The sequence below is a fragment of the Cottoperca gobio genome, chromosome 12, assembly GCF_900634415.1.
Source record: "Cottoperca gobio chromosome 12, fCotGob3.1, whole genome shotgun sequence".
In the NCBI taxonomy this organism is placed as follows: Eukaryota; Metazoa; Chordata; class Actinopteri; order Perciformes; family Bovichtidae; genus Cottoperca; species Cottoperca gobio.
In genome coordinates this window covers 3,928,502-3,953,520 of record NC_041366.1, presented here as the reverse complement: position 1 = coordinate 3,953,520, position 25,019 = coordinate 3,928,502, and the positions used below count along the sequence as shown (strand labels likewise).

At 38.1% G+C, this 25,019-nt stretch overlaps 1 protein-coding gene across 3 annotated transcripts; it reads left to right on the top strand.

Annotated features, from left to right (window-relative positions):
* The first annotated feature begins 882 nt into the window (after positions 1-882).
* On the top strand, positions 883-24,677 carry parm1 (prostate androgen-regulated mucin-like protein 1). 3 transcript variants are annotated; one of them, XM_029445225.1, is made up of 8 exons: positions 883-996; positions 5,937-6,597; positions 8,169-8,828; positions 10,401-11,060; positions 12,633-13,292; positions 17,090-17,497; positions 22,065-22,140; positions 22,958-24,677. In XM_029445225.1, the coding sequence occupies exons 3-8, from the start codon at positions 8,423-8,425 to the stop codon at positions 23,034-23,036; spliced, it is 2,289 nt and encodes a 762-aa protein (XP_029301085.1). In that variant the 5' UTR covers positions 883-996; positions 5,937-6,597; positions 8,169-8,422; the 3' UTR covers positions 23,037-24,677. The 3 variants fall into 3 exon arrangements, with proteins under 3 accessions (XP_029301085.1, XP_029301083.1, XP_029301084.1); XM_029445223.1 differs by having other exon boundaries at positions 16,988-17,497; XM_029445224.1 differs by lacking the exons at positions 883-996; positions 5,937-6,597 and having other exon boundaries at positions 7,975-8,828; positions 16,988-17,497.
* Positions 24,678-25,019: the final 342 nt, after the last annotated feature.

Here is a 25,019-nt window from a genome sequence, read left to right as displayed (position 1 = left end):
TCCAAGCTTCACCCCCGAAACAATGCCTTAATTTTGGCCCTCTCTGTGATTGAGTTTGACACCCCTGGTCTACTGCTTGCTTTGCGCAGTTTCTCCTCAGCTGTTTCGCGAAGGGCAGGGCTCCACCCCCTACACACACACACACACACACACACACACACACACACACACACACACACACACACACACACACACAGTATAATTATTTATTACTTGTTAAAATGTCAGCTCAAAATTGTCTGCGAGCCATATCGCGTCATCGAAAGAGCCATATATGGCTCGCGAGCCATATGTTCCCGACCCCTGCACTATGGTGTACAATTGACAAAGTGCAGACATTCCTCTGTTTGGTTGGCAATGAAAGGATTCAACACAGTGTGTTAGTGAAGATGATGTAATGGCAGTTTAACACAGTGTCGTTACATTTTTTGGACACGTGTCAATTGAACTCAGAAAGATCAAACTCATGTCACCTGCTGCTGCCTTGGAGCTGTTCAATTCCCCCAAATCACCTTCACTTGATAATGCTGTTGGACATCAAGGTGCATTATTTAGTTTTGTTGTTTTCCAATTAAAATCGATAATCATTAGTTGACCTTGAGGTGTTAACCGAGGCTTTAACCCCAGCATCTCTTCATTTTCACACTTTGGAAGTAGTTTGCGGAGTGAACAGCCTGCTGTCATGAAAGGGGAGAGAGGTGATATTGTTAGTTTATGTTTTGTCAATGTGAAGGACAGATTAAACCACATTCACGTTTTCCAACAACATTTTATAGGTAACCTACAAAAGTTTAACTTTTGAGTGAAAAATGAAGGCATCGTTGATATCAAAAAAACATGTCATGGTCCTCCATCTGCTAAAGGCTCTTATAATCAGTCCCAATCAGCCAGACACAACTGCTATCCACAGGACGCACAGACTACAGAGCTGCATGCAGCACAACCAATCTATAAATTACACAGTGATGAGGGTCAGCACGCAAACTCTGGTAGCATGTAAGTAAACTCTGATTTTATTATATATCATATGCATCACAAAACATTATATATATAAATATAAAATTATATATTTGGGTGATTCTTCAACTACGGCCCATTTTGGTCTGGAACTTTATAGATAAAATGAAACATATTTACAGAAATGTTTCAATATGTTTATATTTCTACATCCTGTGTATTAAAACTTCCTGATAGTGGCTATGCTGAATTTCTTTAAATAATATACAATTATACAATCAGAGGAAATCATCATTTCTATCACATCACAAAAAGTTTTTTTTAAAAGAAAAAATATTTAATATACCTTGTGTTTTCAAAAAATATTAATTAATAGTACTTATAACTGCACAATTTTCCAAACTACAAAATATTTTTAATGTGATTATGTCAATTTGTATGCATTTTTGTGATGGGGATGACCTTGTGTGACGGAAATTACTGCATGTGTTGGAAATGACAGGTCACAAAAACTTTTTTAAACAATGTTCAGTTTTATTGTCCCTCACACACACAAAAAAAAAACATTTTAAGGGAAGAATTTCATCATATAAAACTTTAACCTTAAGCAGATAAAATCATTTGGCAGAAAATTGCTAAAAATTGCTGAAACCTATTCTTGATTTTGAAATAATTTCTATTTAAATGTTGATGTTTTTAATGAGACCTTATTACATTACCAGGTCCTTCTTTGACTGTCGACATGTTGATTACGTGGTGATAGACTAGTGGTCTAGTGGTACGCCTTCCAAACAGAACACTTTATTTCAGTTTATCTTTATAAACCACACAACAGTACATCCAGTTTCTCTTTCATTTCAGTTGGTGGGATTCTAGCTATGTGAGTCGTTTTCTGGGAAAGAGAAACTCAAGCTGTTACAGAATAAGGCTGGGGAAAGACTAAACTCAAGATTAAAGATTTAACAGATACAAGACTTGTTGGAGGACAAGACAACTTGCATGTAACTTGTCAATGTACTTAGATAAGTTATAAATTAAAGACACCAATTCTACACTGATTACTCATATGTAGGACATAGGTTACAGACTTAATAATTGTAAAACTAATTTTACAATCAATTAACATCAACATTATATCTTTATATTATAACATTACATTACTTTTAAGTTTGCTTTAGTTTGCCTCATTTATTTTAAATTAACTAAAGCAGAGCATTTCCAGACACAACTTCTAATATACTTAAAGGATACTTAAATATACTTATAACACTACAGCTACATGACAAACCTTTTAGCAAATTAGTTTGAATTATTTAGAAAAATTCATTTGGTCACATGAATAATTAATTAATTCAATTGTCACTTTCATGGCACTTTATTACATTTAAGTTTTGTTGCCGAAAATGAATGTATTTTGAATACTTATTTATTTGAATACTTTACTTTTGTGCACAAATTTTTTGACATAACTAAATATGTGTAATATGGTGTAAAAACCTACAACTAAATGGTGTGTATTTAAGTAAATGCATTCACAAATGCATTTGAGTTTTATGAGCACAATTTTAACTTTAACTTTAGTTGCCATTTTAATATCAAACTTCTAATACAGCTGATATACTAAATATATATATATATGTGTGGGTGAACAGGAGCTGTTCTTCAGAGCCATTTAATTTCATTAGAAAATGTAATCAGTGGTGTGAGGCGTTTCCCATTAGCCATGGCGTGTCATCCTGCTCCCCATCACAAATAAACAGACACACACACACCCTTCTCCCCCCTCACAGTTTGATTCTGTTATCACTCTGTGAACATTTATTTAGCCTAGTCCTTGTAAGAAGCTATTCTCCTTCACACTAGCAGAGAGCCTTTGAAGTGTCACACTCCTACAATATTTCCCACAATGCGCAAGTGGCTAAAACGGGTTCGCTTTGAAAGATTTTTTTTTTTTTTTTTTAAATGAATGTTTTATTTATATTTAGGCCGAAGCATATAAGACCTATTGTTTCTATATTGTGAAATAAGTGTGTAGGACAAAGTACCACTAAAGTACAGTGTTTCCCTGCGCTGCGCCCGCCCCCCCTCCCCCACTGAAATTCAAGACGTTTTTTTTTTTTACATATATATTCACAACTCACTTTTCACATTGAACGGGTGCTCTTTTATTAAATAAACTAAAGGGTGGAAAAAGTAGAAGAACTCGGAGCTTGAATGTCGAATCAAAACAGCAATCATCTAGTTCAATCGATATATTTATTAACGTGATAAGTCAAACATAGAAAATACTCTCAGCTGAGGACACAAATTGCATCGCCGTTTCCATAGACTGCATGGCTCAAAGAGCCCCCATGTTGCTGTCTCACGGCTCCGCTCCAGTGTGTACAAAGAGTCGTAAAACATGTGGCTACATAGAAGGAGTAGACGTTGACCTTCTCCTCATTGGTCCCAGTTTGGCGCCAACACGCTCCTCCGTCAACAGTCAGGAAGTAATGGTTTGTTGACCCGTTTTCTTAAACGGGAAGTGCCCCTATTATGTTTGTAATACACTCAGTGCAGAAAATACATAATTGCGCAGAAACATATTCGTAGTGTAGATATATATATATTGATTGAGGTAAACAAATACATATGATAGTCTTTCCAATGTGGATTAATACAATTTAGGATTAATTTACCTGACAAAACTAAACGCTGATGTCATTTGTGTGCACGTTTCAGTTGCTTTGCGTATTTATATTCTCTCCTCTGCTTTACATCGTGAAGGGCGGAGCTCCTCTTCCGAACCCACACACACACACACACGCGCGCGAGCGCATACACTTACAGTCAGAGACCGAGCGGAGAAAAGGTAAGGAGATAACTTAAAAAATCTGCACCACGCACAGACCTGATCCAGCCCAGGCAGCACCTAGAGGAGCAGTAAACCTAGAGGAAACACTGAAGTAAATAAAAAATCATTTATAACAGTTAAAGTTAAAGGCCCTGTCACACATATCCGTATGACAGAAACGCATGCCAGCGCCTACGAAATATCGGCAATAGGTTGATATAAATTAAGGGTAAGTTGTGATCGTTTGAAGGACGCAGACGATACGCCAAACACGCCAGACATACGGCCCTGTCACACAGTTCCGTATGGCAGAAACATGCCGGCGTATATGAAAATTAGCTCAAAATGTGTCAGAGTCCAAATACGTCCAACTTTTCCACAGCGGTGTTGTAGCTGACGCATACATAACAAATTATTATACGCATGTCAAACATTGATAGCTTATCACTTACTTATACAAAACGTATCAGAGCGTCTGGCCAACGGAGCTGGAAAAGTGCCATTTGCTTCACGTCATGCTGATGCTGGAGAACGGCTAGAATGATGAACGCTAGCTGTACTGTAGAAACACGTTTAATAAGTTACTCCGTCGTCAAGCATAATCTTAACATAGGGTAGGAATAGGTTATCCACTCGTTATCAATACATTGGCTGTAGGATTCACCGTCAGCCGACATAGCCTATATCTAACGTACCTCTAACGTAGTCACGTAGGTATTTACGTACTATATTTACGTAGGTAAGTATTCATGTACGTATTGCATATTCACGTATGTCTAACGTCACGTAATGTCTGCATATCTTATGAAGCACACATCGGGCACGTCCGGTAATTTTTAACATGCTCAAAACATCAGCGTTCAACAACGCACCCCAGCGTAACACAGTGAGCTCTTAACGAATACAACTTATACCTTACCTTATATCTACGTAAACCAGTGTAACACACTGAGCTCTTAACGAATACTACTTATACCTTACCTTATATCAACGTTAACCAGCGTGTTGCCGATATTTTGTATACGCCATATTTTTGTATACGTTATGCATTTGTTGGGTATTCGTTTCTGTCATACGGATATGTGTGACAGGGCCTTAAATGCAATAGGCCTAATTGTTTCAAAATCCCACGGCACACCGGGATTTTTCTCACGGCACACCAGTGTGCCGCAGCACACCATTTGGGAACCACTGCTCTATTGAGTCCATGTAGGCCGCTGGTATTTTGCCCGAAACAATCAGAGAGAGAAAAGTATCCATGCCATCATTATCAATCGACACAGAAGCTGCACCAGTGGTTGCTAAGAATAGTTAACATCGGTCATGTGTACTGAAAAAGTATACTGATTTTAGAATTGTCAGTTCTATGAATTGAATTAAAAATGCAGTTTGATCTAACCCAAGGGTCGGGAACCTTTTAGGCTGGGAGAGCCATAAAAGCCAAATATTTTTAAACGTATATCCTTGAGAGCCATATATTTAATAAAATCCGAGTACTAAAAGCGGTATCAGTGTTTCCCCTACCATTGTCTGTGCCCCCTCCCCCCCCCAACGGAACCCTCTGATTTTTATTTATTTAATATTCACAACTCACTTTCCACATTGAACAGGTGCTCTTTTATGAAACAAACTAAACGCTTATGTTATTTATCAAATTTATGTGCACGTTTCTGTGCCTACTGCACGGGTGTCAAACTCAAGGCCACAATTATATCCGGCCCGCGAGAAAATATAATTTTTCTATCATAACCGACCCCTGATCTAACCTATCCATGTTGGTCACTTTCCACTGAGGTGACAAGTAGGAATCCTGAAAATAAATGATGGAAATCACATCCTAGTTAAGAAAAGTCCGACAATATTGAATATTTTCTTATTTTTCATTGTTAACAAATCCAATGAAAAAAGATAGACAAGATATATCTTCTTCCTCTGTCCCATAGAGCTCCTTTATTCTCCAAAAACGATTAAAAACATATCACACTATTGCACTGGGTGAAAAAAGGAATTATCATCTTAAATTATTAATTTTATTTAAATCAACACTATATTGTTCGTCATTATGACCTGCTATATGACTTGAAAGGTACGATAAATAAAGTTTGATTGATTCATTGATTGTAATCAAGATATCTTGACTTTGCAGGGCTGCTGATCTCCTGCGCCCCAGTAGAAGAGACTGCGGCTCCCACCACCCCACCTTCTCCATCATCAACACCATCACCATCCTCAAGTGCACTACAAAAATCTCCTCCTCCCACAGCTGTTACTCCATTGGTAACTGACGACAATGTCACCACCATCGACTCCCAGACTGCACCTGTCTCTGTTACTGAAGATACCACAAGAAGCAACACAATAGTGGAGCACATCGTCTCTGAAGACACACCTGAACAGGGGATGGAGGAATCCTCAACAGCAACACCAACCACATATATCCAGTCCTTATCTACCCAACCTGACCCGTCAACTGTTGATGTCACCACTACAAACTCAGCTCAGTCCACCAGTGATGCTGAGGTCAGCTCTACTGTTTCTACTCAATCCACTCAGCACGTGAAAGACAGGATGGGAGAAAGCAGCAACACCAGCACTGTTGTCGACCCAGCTTCATCACCAGTGGGCAACTCCTCAATGAGTTCTTCTTCCATATCCCAGTCCAACACAGTCCAGCACTCATACTCAACTTCAGAAGCTCACCCAACACCTGTGACCCAGACTCCAGCAGCCTACCATTACAACCAGCACTGCTTGCAGCAGCATCAACAGCAGTTATTTGAATAAGGAGAAAGACAGATACTCCTCAGGTAAGTTGGTCCAAAGCCAAAAGACTTGAGTCCAGTAAGTCTAAGATTCTACAGGCTATAGCGTCTCTGTGATGCTCTCCTCACTCATAGTGATTCTTTGAGCTAAATGACATTTTGATATTTGGCACAGAAAATGTTTACCATCGTAGTTTAGCATGTTAACATGCTAATATTTGCTAATTAGCAAAAGTAAAGCTGAGGCTGATGGGAGGGTCATTAGCTTTAATGGTATTTGGTCATAAATCAAAGTATTGGACAAATTGAAATGCTGACCTGATGACTTATTTAGCATCGCACTCCTTTAACATTGTTGGACTCATGATCAACAGATTAAAAAAAGGGATCAGAACCAAGAGATATAATTTTTTTGTTATTCCATACATTCTTTTTCCTTGTGAAAACCTGGCACTTACACCAAACGCAATGCAAAAGGATATAGAAAGACCTGAGAGGCAAGTGAGACAAAAAACATTTATTATTTGCTGTCGAGATGAGTATTTCAATAATTTATTTTCTAAAAAGCATTACCTACCTAAGCTTTAAGTAGTGGAGTTTCCCCTTCCCTTTCATTTTTTACTTTTAGACCTTCCCTTTATTTGCCAAAATAATAATATTTTTTTTTAATCAAATATCTTGATTACATAATGTGCTTACACAAAAGTACCTTGTGTTTAGAGTGCATGGAGAAATTAAAACTCGCCTGGAAGAAAACATATAAAAATATGTAGTCCTATTTAGAAAATATGGTAGAGGTGCACTACAGCCTCTTGTGGACAAAATGAGTATTACAAGACAAAGCACTTAGGCTGATGGGAATGTCATTAGTTTTTCTGTAAAAACTTGAATGGCAATCAATCCAATCATTGTCAAGATATTTCAGTCCCGACAAAAGGAACGACCAACACTGCCATCCCTAGAGCCATGCTTTAAGCAAACGGCATTAAAAAATTGGAACTTTCCATTTTAATTCCCGTTTATTTACTACTAAGCTATCAATTGAAGAAGTACAAATCTCGTCGCTACCAAATACTGCTAACTGCATACTGTACTGGCTATTTGTTCACTGATAAATTACTAGTACTGTTACAGTTAGCTAGCTATGTAGTTTGCATGTGTGTTATATTTGTTTGGATTAATCTCGTACCTTTGGAATTCTGCTTTCATTCATCAAAGCAACATTTCGTTGATCTACCAAGGAATACAACAACTCAGCTACAACTAAGTCAAAATTCTGCTGCACTAGTGCTGACTACCATCAAGAGAAGAGAACATTATGCCTATTATAAAGTCTTTACACTGGTTATTTGTTAGTTTTTGTACTGATTTTACAATAAGGCACTACATTTTTTTAACATAAACTAAAAACCCTGCTTTTTAGTCCACTTTAAATGTAGTGTTTTATAATTCTATGGTTTCATTATTCATCCTTTTTATTATCATCTTAAATTATTTATTTTATTTAGATCAATACTATACTGTTCATCATTATGACCTGTTATATGACTTGAAAGGTACTATAAATAAAGTTTGATTGATTCATTGATTGTAATCAAGATATCTTGACTTTGCAGGGCTGCTGATCTCCTGCGCCCCAGTAGAAGAGACTGCAGCTCCCACCACCCCACCTTCTCCATCATCAACACCATCACCATCCTCAAGTGCACTACAAAAATCTCCTCCTCCCACAGCTGTTACTCCATTGGTAACTGACGACAATGTCACCACCATCGACTCCCAGACTGCACCTGTCTCTGTTACTGAAGATACCACAAGAAGCAACACAATAGTGGAGCACATTGTCTCTGAAGACACACCTGAACAGGGGATGGAGGAATCCTCAACAGCAACACCAACCACATATATCCAGTCCTTATCTACCCAACCTGACCCGTCAACTGTTGATGTCACCACTACAAACTCAGCTCAGTCCACCAGTGATGCTGAGGTCAGCTCTACTGTTTCTACTCAATCCACTCAGCACGTGAAAGACAGGATGGGAGAAAGCAGCAACACCAGCACTGTTGTCGACCCAGCTTCATCACCAGTGGGCAACTCCTCAATGAGTTCTTCTTCCATATCCCAGTCCAACACAGTCCAGCACTCATACTCAACTTCAGAAGCTCACCCAACACCTGTGACCCAGACTCCAGCAGCCACCATTACAACCAGCACTGCTTGCAGCAGCATCAACAGCAGTTCTTTGAATAAGGAGAAAGACAGATACTCCTCAGGTAAGTTGGTCCAAAGCCAAAAGACTTGAGTCCAGTAAGTCTAAGATTCTACAGGCTATAGCGTCTCTGTGATGCTCTCCTCACTCACAGTGATTCTTTGAGCTAAATGACATTTTGATATTTGGCACACAAAATGTTTACCATCGTAGTTTAGCATGTTAACATGCTAATATTTGCTAATTAGCAAAAGTAAAGCTGAGGCTGATGGGAGGGTCATTAGCTTTAATGGTATTTGGTCATAAATCAAAGTATTGGACAAATTGAAATGCTGACCTGATGACTTATTTAGCATCGCACTCCTTTAACATTGTTGGACTCATGATCAACAGATTAAAAAAAGGGATCAGAACCAAGAGATATAATTTTTTTGTTATTCCATACATTCTTTTTCCTTGTGAAAACCTGGCACTTACACCAAACGCAATGCAAAAGCATATAGAAAGACCTGAGAGGCAAGTGAGACAAAAAACATTTATTATTTGCTGTCGAGATGAGTATTTCAATAATTTATTTTCTAAAAAGCATTACCTACCTAAGCTTTAAGTAGTGGAGTTTCCCCTTCCCTTTCATTTTTTACTTTTAGACCTTCCCTTTATTTGCCAAAATAATAATACATTTTTTTAATCAAATATCTTGATTACATAATGTGCTTACACAAAAGTACCTTGTGTTTAGAGTGCATGGAGAAATTAAAACTCGCCTGGAAGAAAACATATAAAAATATGTAGTCCTATTTAGAAAATATGGTAGAGGTGCACTACAGCCTCTTGTGGACAAAATGAGTATTACAAGACAAAGCACTTAGGCTGATGGGAATGTCATTAGTTTTTCTGTAAAAACTTGAATGGCAATCAATCCAATCATTGTCAAGATATTTCAGTCCCGACAAAAGGAACGACCAACACTGCCATCCCTAGAGCCATGCTTTAAGCAAACGGCATTAAAAAATTGGAACTTTCCATTTTAATTCCCGTTTATTTACTACTAAGCTATCAATTGAAGAAGTACAAATCTTGTCGCTACCAAATACTGCTAACTGCATACTGTACTGGCTATTTGTTCACTGATAAATTACTAGTACTGTTACAGTTAGCTAGCTATGTAGTTTGCATGTGTGTTATATTTGTTTGGATTAATCTCGTACCTTTGGAATTCTGCTTTCATTCATCAAAACAACATTTTCGTTGATCTACCAAGGAATACAACAACTCAGCTACAACTAAGTCAAAATTCTGCTGCACTAGTGCTGACTACCATCAAGAGAAGAGAACATTATGTCTATTATAAAGTCTTTACACTGGTTATTTGTTAGTTTTTGTATTGATTTTACAATAAGGCACTACATTTTTTTAACATAAACTAAAAACCCTGCTTTTTAGTCCACTTTAAATGTAGTGCTTTATAATTCTATGGTTTCATTATTCATCATTTTTATTATCATCTCAAATTATTTATTTTATTTAGATCAATACTATACTGTTCATCATTATGACCTGTTATATGACTTGAAAGGTACTATAAATAAAGTTTGATTGATTCATTGATTGTAATCAAGATATCTTGACTTTGCAGGGCTGCTGATCTCCTGCGCCCCAGTAGAAGAGACTGCAGCTCCCACCACCCCACCTTCTCCATCATCAACACCATCACCATCCTCAAGTGCACTACAAAAATCTCCTCCTCCCACAGCTGTTACTCCATTGGTAACTGACGACAATGTCACCACCATCGACTCCCAGACTGCACCTGTCTCTGTTACTGAAGATACCACAAGAAGCAACACAATAGTGGAGCACATTGTCTCTGAAGACACACCTGAACAGGGGATGGAGGAATCCTCAACAGCAACACCAACCACATATATCCAGTCCTTATCTACCCAACCTGACCCGTCAACTGTTGATGTCACCACTACAAACTCAGCTCAGTCCACCAGTGATGCTGAGGTCAGCTCTACTGTTTCTACTCAATCCACTCAGCACGTGAAAGACAGGATGGGAGAAAGCAGCAACACCAGCACTGTTGTCGACCCAGCTTCATCACCAGTGGGCAACTCCTCAATGAGTTCTTCTTCCATATCCCAGTCCAACACAGTCCAGCACTCATACTCAACTTCAGAAGCTCACCCAACACCTGTGACCCAGACTCCAGCAGCCACCATTACAACCAGCACTGCTTGCAGCAGCATCAACAGCAGTTCTTTGAATAAGGAGAAAGACAGATACTCCTCAGGTAAGTTGGTCCAAAGCCAAAAGACTTGAGTCCAGTAAGTCTAAGATTCTACAGGCTATAGCGTCTCTGTGATGCTCTCCTCACTCACAGTGATTCTTTGAGCTAAATGACATTTTGATATTTGGCACACAAAATGTTTACCATCGTAGTTTAGCATGTTAACATGCTAATATTTGCTAATTAGCAAAAGTAAAGCTGAGGCTGATGGGAGGGTCATTAGCTTTAATGGTATTTGGTCATAAATCAAAGTATTGGACAAATTGAAATGCTGACCTGATGACTTATTTAGCATCGCACTCCTTTAACATTGTTGGACTCATGATCAACAGATTAAAAAAAGGGATCAGAACCAAGAGATATAATTTTTTTGTTATTCCATACATTCTTTTTCCTTGTGAAAACCTGGCACTTACACCAAACGCAATGCAAAAGCATATAGAAAGACCTGAGAGGCAAGTGAGACAAAAAACATTTATTATTTGCTGTCGAGATGAGTATTTCAATAATTTATTTTCTAAAAAGCATTACCTACCTAAGCTTTAAGTAGTGGAGTTTGCCCCTTCCCTTTCATTTTTTACTTTTAGACCTTCCCTTTATTTGCCAAAATAATAATACATTTTTTTAATCAAATATCTTGATTACATAATGTGCTTACACAAAAGTACCTTGTGTTTAGAGTGCATGGAGAAATTAAAACTCGCCTGGAAGAAAACATATAAAAATATGTAGTCCTATTTAGAAAATATGGTAGAGGTGCACTACAGCCTCTTGTGGACAAAATGAGTATTACAAGACAAAGCACTTAGGCTGATGGGAATGTCATTAGTTTTTCTGTAAAAACTTGAATGGCAATCAATCCAATCATTGTCAAGATATTTCAGTCCCGACAAAAGGAACGACCAACACTGCCATCCCTAGAGCCATGCTTTAAGCAAACGGCATTAAAAAATTGGAACTTTCCATTTTAATTCCCGTTTATTTACTACTAAGCTATCAATTGAAGAAGTACAAATCTTGTCGCTACCAAATACTGCTAACTGCATACTGTACTGGCTATTTGTTCACTGATAAATTACTAGTACTGTTACAGTTAGCTAGCTATGTAGTTTGCATGTGTGTTATATTTGTTTGGATTAATCTCGTACCTTTGGAATTCTGCTTTCATTCATCAAAGCAACATTTCGTTAATCTACCAAGGAATACAACAACTCAGCTACAACTAAGTCAAAATTCTGCTGCACTAGTGCTGACTACCATCAAGAGAAGAGAACATTATGCCTATTATAAAGTCTTTACACTGGTTATTTGTTAGTTTTTGTACTGATTTTACAATAAGGCACTACATTTTTTTAACATAAACTAAAAACCCTGCTTTTTAGTCCACTTTAAATGTAGTGTTTTATAATTCTATGGTTTCATTATTCATCCTTTTTATTATCATCTTAAATTATTTATTTTATTTAGATCAATACTATACTGTTCATCATTATGACCTGTTATATGACTTGAAAGGTACTATAAATAAAGTTTGATTGATTCATTGATTGTAATCAAGATATCTTGACTTTGCAGGGCTGCTGATCTCCTGCGCCCCAGTAGAAGAGACTGCAGCTCCCACCACCCCACCTTCTCCATCATCAACACCATCACCATCCTCAAGTGCACTACAAAAATCTCCTCCTCCCACAGCTGTTACTCCATTGGTAACTGACGACAATGTCACCACCATCGACTCCCAGACTGCACCTGTCTCTGTTACTGAAGATACCACAAGAAGCAACACAATAGTGGAGCACATTGTCTCTGAAGACACACCTGAACAGGGGATGGAGGAATCCTCAACAGCAACACCAACCACATATATCCAGTCCTTATCTACCCAACCTGACCCGTCAACTGTTGATGTCACCACTACAAACTCAGCTCAGTCCACCAGTGATGCTGAGGTCAGCTCTACTGTTTCTACTCAATCCACTCAGCACGTGAAAGACAGGATGGGAGAAAGCAGCAACACCAGCACTGTTGTCGACCCAGCTTCATCACCAGTGGGCAACTCCTCAATGAGTTCTTCTTCCATATCCCAGTCCAACACAGTCCAGCACTCATACTCAACTTCAGAAGCTCACCCAACACCTGTGACCCAGACTCCAGCAGCCACCATTACAACCAGCACTGCTTGCAGCAGCATCAACAGCAGTTCTTTGAATAAGGAGAAAGACAGATACTCCTCAGGTAAGTTGGTCCAAAGCCAAAAGACTTGAGTCCAGTAAGTCTAAGATTCTACAGGCTATAGCGTCTCTGTGATGCTCTCCTCACTCACAGTGATTCTTTGAGCTAAATGACATTTTGATATTTGGCACACAAAATGTTTACCATCGTAGTTTAGCATGTTAACATGCTAATATTTGCTAATTAGCAAAAGTAAAGCTGAGGCTGATGGGAGGGTCATTAGCTTTAATGGTATTTGGTCATAAATCAAAGTATTGGACAAATTGAAATGCTGACCTGATGACTTATTTAGCATCGCACTCCTTTAACATTGTTGGACTCATGATCAACAGATTAAAAAAAGGGATCAGAACCAAGAGATATAATTTTTTTGTTATTCCATACATTCTTTTTCCTTGTGAAAACCTGGCACTTACACCAAACGCAATGCAAAAGGATATAGAAAGACCTGAGAGGCAAGTGAGACAAAAAACATTTATTATTTGCTGTCGAGATGAGTATTTCAATAATTTATTTTCTAAAAAGCATTACCTACCTAAGCTTTAAGTAGTGGAGTTTCCCCTTCCCTTTCATTTTTTACTTTTAGACCTTCCCTTTATTTGCCAAAATAATAATACATTTTTTTAATCAAATATCTTGATTACATAATGTGCTTACACAAAAGTACCTTGTGTTTAGAGTGCATGGAGAAATTAAAACTCGCCTGGAAGAAAACATATAAAAATATGTAGTCCTATTTAGAAAATATGGTAGAGGTGCACTACAGCCTCTTGTGGACAAAATGAGTATTACAAGACAAAGCACTTAGGCTGATGGGAATGTCATTAGTTTTTCTGTAAAAACTTGAATGGCAATCAATCCAATCATTGTCAAGATATTTCAGTCCCGACAAAAGGAACGACCAACACTGCCATCCCTAGAGCCATGCTTTAAGCAAACGGCATTAAAAAATTGGAACTTTCCATTTTAATTCCCGTTTATTTACTACTAAGCTATCAATTGAAGAAGTACAAATCTTGTCGCTACCAAATACTGCTAACTGCATACTGTACTGGCTATTTGTTCACTGATAAATTACTAGTACTGTTACAGTTAGCTAGCTATGTAGTTTGCATGTGTGTTATATTTGTTTGGATTAATCTCGTACCTTTGGAATTCTGCTTTCATTCATCAAAGCAACATTTCGTTAATCTACCAAGGAATACAACAACTCAGCTACAACTAAGTCAAAATTCTGCTGCACTAGTGCTGACTACCATCAAGAGAAGAGAACATTATGCCTATTATAAAGTCTTTACACTGGTTATTTGTTAGTTTTTGTACTGATTTTACAATAAGGCACTACATTTTTTTAACATAAACTAAAAACCCTGCTTTTTAGTCCACTTTAAATGTAGTGTTTTATAATTCTATGGTTTCATTATTCATCCTTTTTATTATCATCTTAAATTATTTATTTTATTTAGATCAATACTATACTGTTCATCATTATGACCTGTTATATGACTTGAAAGGTACTATAAATAAAGTTTGATTGATTCATTGATTGTAATCAAGATATCTTGACTTTGCAGGGCTGCTGATCTCCTGCGCCCCAGTAGAAGAGACTGCAGGAATGGGAATGTCATTAGTTTTTCTGTAAAAACTTGAATTTTTAGGTCATCATTATAACAGCTTCATACCATGACCGGGTCACAATGCAAGGTTTTGAACGTGACTCAGGAAGCATGTAGCCTCGCCCCCAGGCTCTTATAATCAGCCACTTCCAGTCACAGGCAGCCACACACACAACAGCTCACCACAGAGAGCAGAGAGCCAGAGCTGCAGCTACACACGTGTTTGTGAAGATATACAGTGAAAAGAACACAATGACGAGGGTCAGTCCGCAAACTCTGATAACATGTAAGTAACATCAATGCATGCTATTTGATGTGGAAACTAACCTAAAATCTGATTTATCACTTATCACTTTTTAATACTTGTCAATGTCTTGAGCAAGCCAGAATATTGGGATGATCATATCTCAAGTATCAAGATAATTCACTAAATTGAAGAAAGCTTTGCAGACATACCACGTTAAAAAGTAGACCAGCCACTTCAACTTCAATGTGAATTCTTAGTCATATTCAGGCTCCATTGCAAACATGTTCTTTTTACTATTTGATGCTGCTTTAAACACTTGGTACACAACAGAATACTTCTTTGTTGTGTAACGTTTGATTTGGTGCTGAGCTCTAAAATCTATTTTATTTTTGGACATTTTTCCAATCTTTGTATATCGTTGATCATCAAACACATTTGAGTAGGTGGCACTAAAGCTCAGAGGCAGGAAAGTATTATTTTTTTATACTTTGACCCTGAAAAACACCGTGCTGTTTTGAAACCTGTGGGTAGTAATGGAGGTCTTACATCACAGGATAATGTGTAATCAGTTCAATTATTTCTCACTTCCTGTCACAGGATGAATTTCTTGTAGAATTGTGTAGTGACTCTCTGTCTGATCTTTTTTTTAAATAATTGATTTAAAACACAAGTGACAAACCAGAGTGCTAAGAAGACAGGGAAACCATGAATGCTGCCTGATCTCTGCACTGACTTCCTATTAACTGAAACACTGATGAAAAAACTCTGCCTCTCCTTCTAAAGCATTATATGGTCCAAAGTCAGAACATGATTCTGCCATGAGTGTTAACTGTTAGTATATAACGTATTTTATTTGTTCTATAAGTGAAGTTGAAAGGGTGAAGTTATGTTTTAAAGTCCCAGCTACTGAAATACCCCAAGGCTTGCGTTATTCAATCATTTTTCTTTTTGTCAACAAATCCCCTAAAACCAACAATTCGTTAGTTCGTCGCTCAATACTCTCATACTTCCCCACCTTGTCTGTGGCATCCAACCTCAAGCCCATTGTTACCTGTTGAAGATCTTTTAAGAAATCACAAATATGAAGTCCCTGTGTTAAGTGTTCATTTATCTTTTTTTATATGCCAAATATATGTCAAAAATATCAGTATCAGAGTATTGCATCAAAATCCCTTTTTTTAAATCTTCCTGTAAAACATTTTTAAATGTTTTAAACTCATCCTGCATTTGTGGCATTTACAAAATTTCAAATGAAACTTTGGGCAACTCGCTAGTCACAACTTCACTTCATTGTTTGTGGATAGTAGCTACCAGAGCAATATGGAGAGAGATAAGAGATGTGTGTTTGGATATCAGTGGGCAAAAACGTTGTTTTCATTTACAAAACAATGTAGCTGAGGTTTAATTTATTCAAGGGAAACTATGCCCATTTTCAACCGGCTCTGTTTCACTGTAGCGTGGGCAGTACATCCAGATGAAAGGCAGACGCCCACCAGATCCATCAGATTGTTAGGAGCTGCGGACGCTGTCATCAGATCCGGTTGAAAACGCTTCACTTTCATCTCTCCCTCATCCACCTGATGATTTAACAAATTGTATTGCTCAGGGGCACAATGGTGGCAGCCCTGGTATTGAACTCATAACCTTCCAGTGTTCTGTTTGGAAGGCATACCACTAGACCACTAGTCCACCACCACCCTTGTTAGTTCTTGTGACATCCATATGGCACCATAACAACCTCAAGAATAGCTGTTATATGGTCTTATACTGTATTTGTTGAAACATGTTGCCGTCACAATGTACTTTAAACAAACATCTTTTGTCATGAATTGCAGGTCTATTGTTGTGCGTTGTAGCAACAGCACAACTCTCTCAAACAGCTGCACTGAACCCTACCATCAACTCAACTTCAAATTCAACTTTCTCCCCAACGACAGCCAGCACTAAAGAAAACCTCACTGCAGACTTGACATCAAAACCCACGTCTTCCTCAATACCATCTACATCAGCTGACCCCCAGGACTCTAGCCCCAGCATCAGCAGCCCCACTACCAACATCAGCAGCCCCACTACCAGCATCAGCAGCCCCACTACCAGCATCAGCAGCCCCACTACCACCATCAGCAGCCCCACTACCAGCATCAGCATCCCCAGCACTACACAAACAACCACCACCCAAACCACCAGCACAACCAGTAATAACAGCACCATCATCTGGCCGAGCACCATCCCAGGCACCAAACAAACCACCAATATACCGAGTACCAACAGAACCACCATCAGCACCGACACCCAAACCAGCACACTGGCACAGGAAGCACACGAGTCCAAGGCTCTGAACTCAGGTATGCAGTGACAAAAAGTTGTTTGATTTGTGTTAAAAATATAAAATATGTTGTGCGACAGGTTTATGCAAACTTATATGTATAATCAATTAATATGTATTTCACAGTTTAGATAATAGCCCTGTTATACAAGTTTAAACTTTACACTAGGAATAACAACCAACATGGAATGGGTTCTGTGTCCGTTTGTGGAACCTTTCTGAACAGAATGGAACAGAACCCTAAACCTCACATTCTAACATGCTCACAATTACAAAGCTAACCTGCTGTTTAGCAGGTATAATTATAATATAATTATGACTTAACACAAAGGGTCCCATCTTACACACAACGCATTTGTCATTTTGTCATTTGCGCCTCAATATCTTGAGGTAACAAAAAGCAATTGCACCATTGACCAACATAAACCTGGTGTAAAGTCCGTCTGTCACTAAAACCCCAAATGTGAGTGTCTCATATGTTGCTTAAAGGCCCTGTCACACATATCCGTATGACAGAAACGTATGCCGGCAATAGGTTGATATAAATTGAGGGTAAGTTGTGATCGTTTGAAGGACGCAGACGTTACGCCGAACACGCCAGACATACAAAGTTCCGTATGACAGAAATATATGCCGGCGTTTATGAAAATTTGCTCAAAATGTGTCAGAGTCCAAATACGTCCAACTTTTCCACAGCGGTGTTGTAGCTGACGCACACATAACGAATACATAACACTACTTATTTAAAACGTATCAGAGCCTCTGGCCAACGGAGCTGGAAAAGTGCCATCTGGTTCATGTCATGCTGATGCTAGAGAATGGTTAAAATGCTGAATGCTAGCTGTACTGTAGAAATGCGTTTAATAAATTACTCCGTCGTCAGGCATAATCTTAACATAGGGTAGGAATAGGTTATCCACTCGTTATCAATAAATTGGCTGTAGGATTCACCGACGTAGCCTATATCTAACGTTCCTCTAACGTAGTCACGTAGGTATTTACGTACCATATTTACGTAGGAAATTATTCACGTACGTATTCCGTATTCCGTATTCACGTATGTCTAACGTCACGTAACGTCTGCATATCTTATGAAGCACACGTTGGGTACGTCCGGTAATTTTGAACATGCTCAAAACATCAGCGTTCAACAACGCACCCCAGCGTAACACAGTGAGCTCTTAACGAATACTACTTATGCCTTACCTTATATCAACGTAAACCAGCCGATATTTTGTATACGCCATATTTTTGTATACGTTATGCATTCGTTGGGCATTCGTCTGATACATTTTGTATAAGTAAGTAATACTCTATCAATAGGTTAGACATACGTATCTGTATATGTTAACTTTTCCGATCCGATCCGATGAAAAGTTGGATGTCTTTGGACTCTGACAAATTTTTGTATGTGCCTGCATACGTTTCTGTCATACAGATATGTGTGACAGGGCCTTTACAGACAACCACACCTTAAGGAAACCAACAAAGCACAGGCGATCACACCTCTCAGATTAAAGAGGTCAAATGTATGCATGCAGAGTCAATGCATCAGATGATCCGTTCCCTCTTCTCTTTGACCTCATAATCATTGTGATCTGCGGTTAATATTTGAAAGCAAGACATTTCTTTCACACTTCCTTGTTTAGTTCGCAAGTTGAGTCTTTACTAGTTGAATGAGTGAAAACGAACGGCAGCTATTTGAAGTGAGAAGGCAGCCTGCCAGTTATTTCCCTGCTCATTCTATCATTCACAAAACTCTTCAACCACTTACCTGTTTTTTCATGACATCCAGTCAGTATCACCACGTCATTCACTTTGGCAGCATGCCACTCATTACACACCTGTTAGTAAATTATTCTGGGATTTTTCTTTATTTTTCATGTTGTACATTCAAGTTACTCCTTTGGACGTATGGTCTGTTTTATCATGTTAACTTCATCTTTGTAAAGACATGTTATGGAAGTCTTACAGCTCTTTACATCTATCTATTCTTACTACTTCTTACTGTATGTATTTGCCATGTTTAAGTTATCTTTAGCCAGGCACTATAGCCCCAATAACTCTAGGTTTTAGGTGTTGTCCTATAACTGAGTTTGAACTCTGTCCTCCATGTGCATAATTGTGAAAAGAAATTCCTTTCAGTCATTAATAATCATTGAATCTGATAATGCATCTGACTCAGAACCTTTATGGCATCTCTCCATAGCGGTGTACTGTATCCATGCTAGTGTCTCATTAAAAGTGTAAAAGTACTATGAGTCCCCCAGTGGCCACAAATTGCTCCAGGAACTTAAGGAATTAACCCAGGAATTAAATGGGGAATTATTCTCTCTGCAGTTATACACTTTAGCAGAACCAAATGTCCAAAACTGAAAGTTCCTATTTGCTTTCTTATCACATCTGAAGAAAAGGCATAATGAGGAAAAAATAGACTGATAACATTTTCAACAGGAATGGTTTCTGGTGTATCAGTAGGTGTCTACTCTTTTAGGAGACCAGGAACTAAGTGTAGACCCTGGTTCCTTACAAATTAAATGAAAGTTAAGTGTCTGAGTTCCTACACTTAACGTTTTCTGGAAGAGTTTCTGCAGTACTAAAGTGCTTTACAGTAAGTAGGTACAAGACTTTGATCCCCTGACATTTCCTCTAGCAGTACCATAGGGTTGACGTTTTTGTTTTAAATGAAAAGTCTCAAGAACTATTGGCTGAGCTGAACAGGAAAGTGATCCAGGCACTTCAAAATGTTAGAAGTAACTGACTACATCATTAAAAAGCCGACATGTTTTGAATAATGTAGGTCTTTGTCAGGGCTACTAACAAACAGACAACATGTTATGTTGTTATTTGCCCTGACGAAGACTTACACTGTTCGATTGTTTCTCCCTCTGTAACTGTTAATATTTGTATCACCATTATTATTGTCCATTGTATGCCTTTATTTGACAGTGACAGTGTCCCTGGCCTCCCGGTTAATTAATTCTAATTGAGTTAATCTGAATTGGTCAGAGCATCTTGTTTTTTTGTTTTGTTGTGACCTGTAAACGCCTTTAACTTTGAACAGGATTTGTTTTAAAATGCTACAGTTTATCATCTAATATTTGCATTCTGAAGTAGCATGTCTGCGGTAGTTTCTGTGTCATTTGGAATAGAAGTGGATTTTCTTTTTCCACCTCCTGAGTGTGTCACACAAACATTTATTTTACAATCCACCCACCTAACGCTTAGTGAGTTCAAAGATCAACCATCTTTATTACGTGACGAGATGAAGATTGATAATCTACAGTAAACAGACAAAAATTAAATTTTGTCAGAGCATTCAACTGAGTCCTTAAATGTCTTTCCAGATCACTGTTAAAACTCAACAAAGGTATCCGTTACTTGGTGGTCTGTCAGCCAACTGATTTAAACTTTGACCTTAGAGGGAGTCTTTGCAAACTGCATACAGTCATTTCCCAAGGCGTGATAAAAGGAGTGATTTGGAGTGTGATGTCATCAGTACCACCTCATGCATACAAATAGACCTTTAGCAATGCGTGGTCCAGTTTACCACAAGGAAATTAATAATTAATACTTCAGCTCAACGGTCAGTGATGTTTGCTGGAAAAGGAATTATCTTAAGTTTATGGTACATTGTGAGGGAAAGTGGCTATCATGTCTTACTTGAAACAGAGATAGAGATTTATCAGGAGAAGTTTAAAATCAGTCACATAAAGTGTAATCAGTTGAGACTAGACATGTACAGTATAGGTCGGACCAATCAGAGAACTGTGAGGCGTGTTTAGATGATGACATGGCGCGCAACTTCATGAAACCCCTGGATGGCACAAACACATTTTTAAGCCGCACCTTATAAATCTTATTCTGTGAAGTTTATGCCTCAAATTCATGCTAAAACCAGATTGTCTGAAATGTTGCTATATTTGCTCGGATCATGGCTGTATAGATGGCAATGTCTGTTAGTCAGTCCATTGGTACCCCATTTTGGTTCAGACTGAAATATGTCCAAAAGTATTAGATGGACATGGCCACATATCGATGGTTCCCAGATGATCAATTCTCATGACTAATGATCCCCTGAATTTTCATCTCGCGCAACCATGAGGTTGACATCTGTGGTTTGATGTGGAATGTCTCAACAACAGTGATGAAGATGGATTGCCATAGAATTTGATACAAACAATCACATTGTGGTTAGATGCTGGAGAGGTCCGTATGCTATGTTTACACAACGGCCAAGCATGGCCAGCTACAGTTGATTTTTAAATGTTGCTCATGTCCTGCCAGCTGCTGTCAAATCAAACACAGACGGGACACGCTCCTCCAGCTGGCTGTGACAAAAAGGAGCATTTCTGATATTCTGTGCAATGACTAATTAATTGCAGTTTTCAATTTACATGCACAACACTAAGCAAGCTGAATATATCTACAGTTAATGTTGTGAAGTATTATGAAAAAGGTGGATAGGAATAAATGTAGGTAACTTTTGACAGATCCTTACTCTATTGCAGTACTACAACATATTGTTTGACTAACAATGGATATTTTCAGACTTATTTTCTGTCTTTCTCTGTCGCTCATTACAGGAAGCATTGCAGTCATTCTCTGTGTGTCCATTGTAATTGTCACCCTAGTGGTGATTGTGCTGTACTACAGGGTCCGGTGAGTCCACAGTTCAAACTAATCTCTTACAAGTACATAAATGCTACACTGTTAATGTACAAAAACCTTTTGAGGGAAACGTTGCATCACATTACATTACATTCATATTTAACTAACTGCATAACAGCAGTTACAAACATACCAATTATTAGAAATTCAGTGACTTTTGGGTCCATCAGGCAATATTTTAGTCAAATCACAAAAAATAGTGTTATTTTATAAAATAATTCTCCACAGCCTCCAAAATGAAGATGAATGGAATTTCATTGGTGAAGCTCATGGCATTAAAACAATACATTTACAACTAGAAAAGTGCACTCAGTAGAGTGCAGATCTCCACCAGGTGTGTCCCTACCCAAACAAAGACGAGTTCAATCTCACTCAATTGTCCCTCCAGGCTTTGTCATGACTCAAACACTAACATCCATAGAAAAGTTTGGTCTCACGTTTAACGAGAGCATCTGCAGATTAATTCCACACCTGGAATGGTACCTAAAGGCCCTGTCACACAGTTCCGTATTGCAGAAACATATGCCGGCGTATATGAAAATTAGCTGGACTCTTACAAATTTTCGTATGCGCCGGCATACGTTTCTGTCATACGGAACTGTGTGACAGGGCCTTGAGGCACGATATGAGATAAACAAATCTAAAATGAACAAATCTAAATGTTTTTTTAAGTATCTTAATTTCCCATTGACCTTTGTAAATAAGACTATGGTCATGAAATATGTTTTAAAGAATATATCAGAGGGATTTCCTGTCGTGTATCTTCTCCACTCAACCTTTCTCTGTTTTCCCTCCTTCTCCTTTCCAGACGTAGATCCTACGGCCAACTGGCCAAGAATGAACATGGTACTTTGACAAACTTCAGCAACCCTATGTATGACGTTTGAATCTTAAGTTCTGACCTCCGACTCCGGAAGGGACCCCCTAACCTCAAAGTCCTCTGTCTGTTCAGAGTGTATTTATAGTGTGTGTATTGAGTTCAGGATGGTCACAATATATATATAGCTGACATGCTGCCTGGTCGCTTGATTGCAAAATGCATAAAGAAAACTAATTTGGACATTTCTATTGATCTTTGTTGAAATAGCTTAATTTGTTTGTTGCTTGGTACAGTAAGAAGGACATACAATTGCAGATTTTACTAAGGAAGTTTTTCAAACAGCGCTGGCTGCATATTCACGGCGCATAATCATATTACCACAACTGAATACAAGCGTGTTCATTGGCGGTGTTATGTAGGATTCTCAGGATACTTGTAAAAGAAAAAGGTTTTGTCTGACATCAAGGAATAGAAAAACAAGTGGATTTTGTAAACTCAACCGGGATGTTTTTAAAGTAAAAAGAAATACTCTATGCAAGTGTAAAATAATAGCTTAAGGCAGTATTAAGTAGTGATAATAGATGAGGAAGATCTGACAGTGACAATTGTTCACTGTCAGGGAACAGAAATAGAAACATAGTATTATTACAAAAAAACAGGGCCACCACAATGTGTGATTTACGAAGTTAAGAAAGGCTCGGACTTCTGCGAGAATATGAATGAAGTCATGACATACAATGTTTATTTTATCATAGATTGTTCTTATAAGCACCTACTGAGATACTTTGTTCTTACCTAAACTGTGAAAGGATGAGATTTCCATTGCAAAAGGCAATAAATGTTCAGATTGTCATATAGACATAGTTCAAAGCTTTTATATACACTTTCAGATTCTGTAGATTAGGAGGAGAGGAAGATTTAGCCATTTCTATTCGGAGGAAATGGTTATTCTGAGAAAGGCGCTGAAAAGGATGGTGACACATAACTGTCTTAACATCGAGGATGAAAATAAGAATAGAATAGAAAGACATTCTTAAGACGAATGAAAAAAAAGAAAGGAAATGAAGAAAAAACCACCTGATGGCATCGTATCATCAGGTATCGTATCCTATCACGACACTTTTAGGCAACACAAAGGGTTAGCGTTAGCAGCTACGTGACAATTTAGGAGAAGGTTCATTTGAGGGAAATGTTTGAGGTTTCATTCATTCATTTTCAAATGACATGTGTAAAAGCCTGGTTTTCCATCTAAGTATTTACATAACATGCAGTCCTTTAAAATTAATATGGATTGTTTTCATATTACAAAGTGAATGGAGCAGAGGCAGAGAGAAACCTTTGAAAGGACAATCCCAGGTTCAAGCCCCTTGTACTCATCCTGCTGAAGTGTCCTTGAGCAAAACAGTGAATCCCCTCCAGCTGTTCAGCTGAACCTGAACTTTGACTTTTCTGTGGAGGAACCAACAAATACATCAATCATGTTAGAATGGAGAGCAGGATCTAATATAAATCTGAATTTACATTAAATGTGGCCTTAATATGTTTCAGTGTGATTTTGCTTTTTTTTTAGCAGCTTAGGCAAGTTGCATTTGTGATATCTTGAATATTTGATACATATTTGTTATTGTTTGCAGGTGAAAAATAATGTGACATTGTATTGTGTAATATGATTGTATTTAATTGTGTGTGCAATAAAGTGATAAAGGAATAATGTGTCCCTTTGAAATGTACATACATTTACATACAATGATCATTTGTGGCATATGACATACAAACACAGACAAGCATTCATATGCTTTTCTTAGCCATGCTAGTGGCGTGGCTTTATGGATGGCAATGTCAGGTTGCTGTTCAACCACTTTGGTTTGGACTGAAAAATATCCATTTAAGTGCCTAAAATTCACTTAAATGGAATTGAAGGTACGTTACAGTGGCTATGTCTAATTCTTATATACAGTCTATGGCAGGGGTAGCCAACGCGGTGCCCGCGGGCACTTGGTCGCCCGCAGGGACTACGTGAGTCACAGAAGCTACCATGCTAACTAACTAA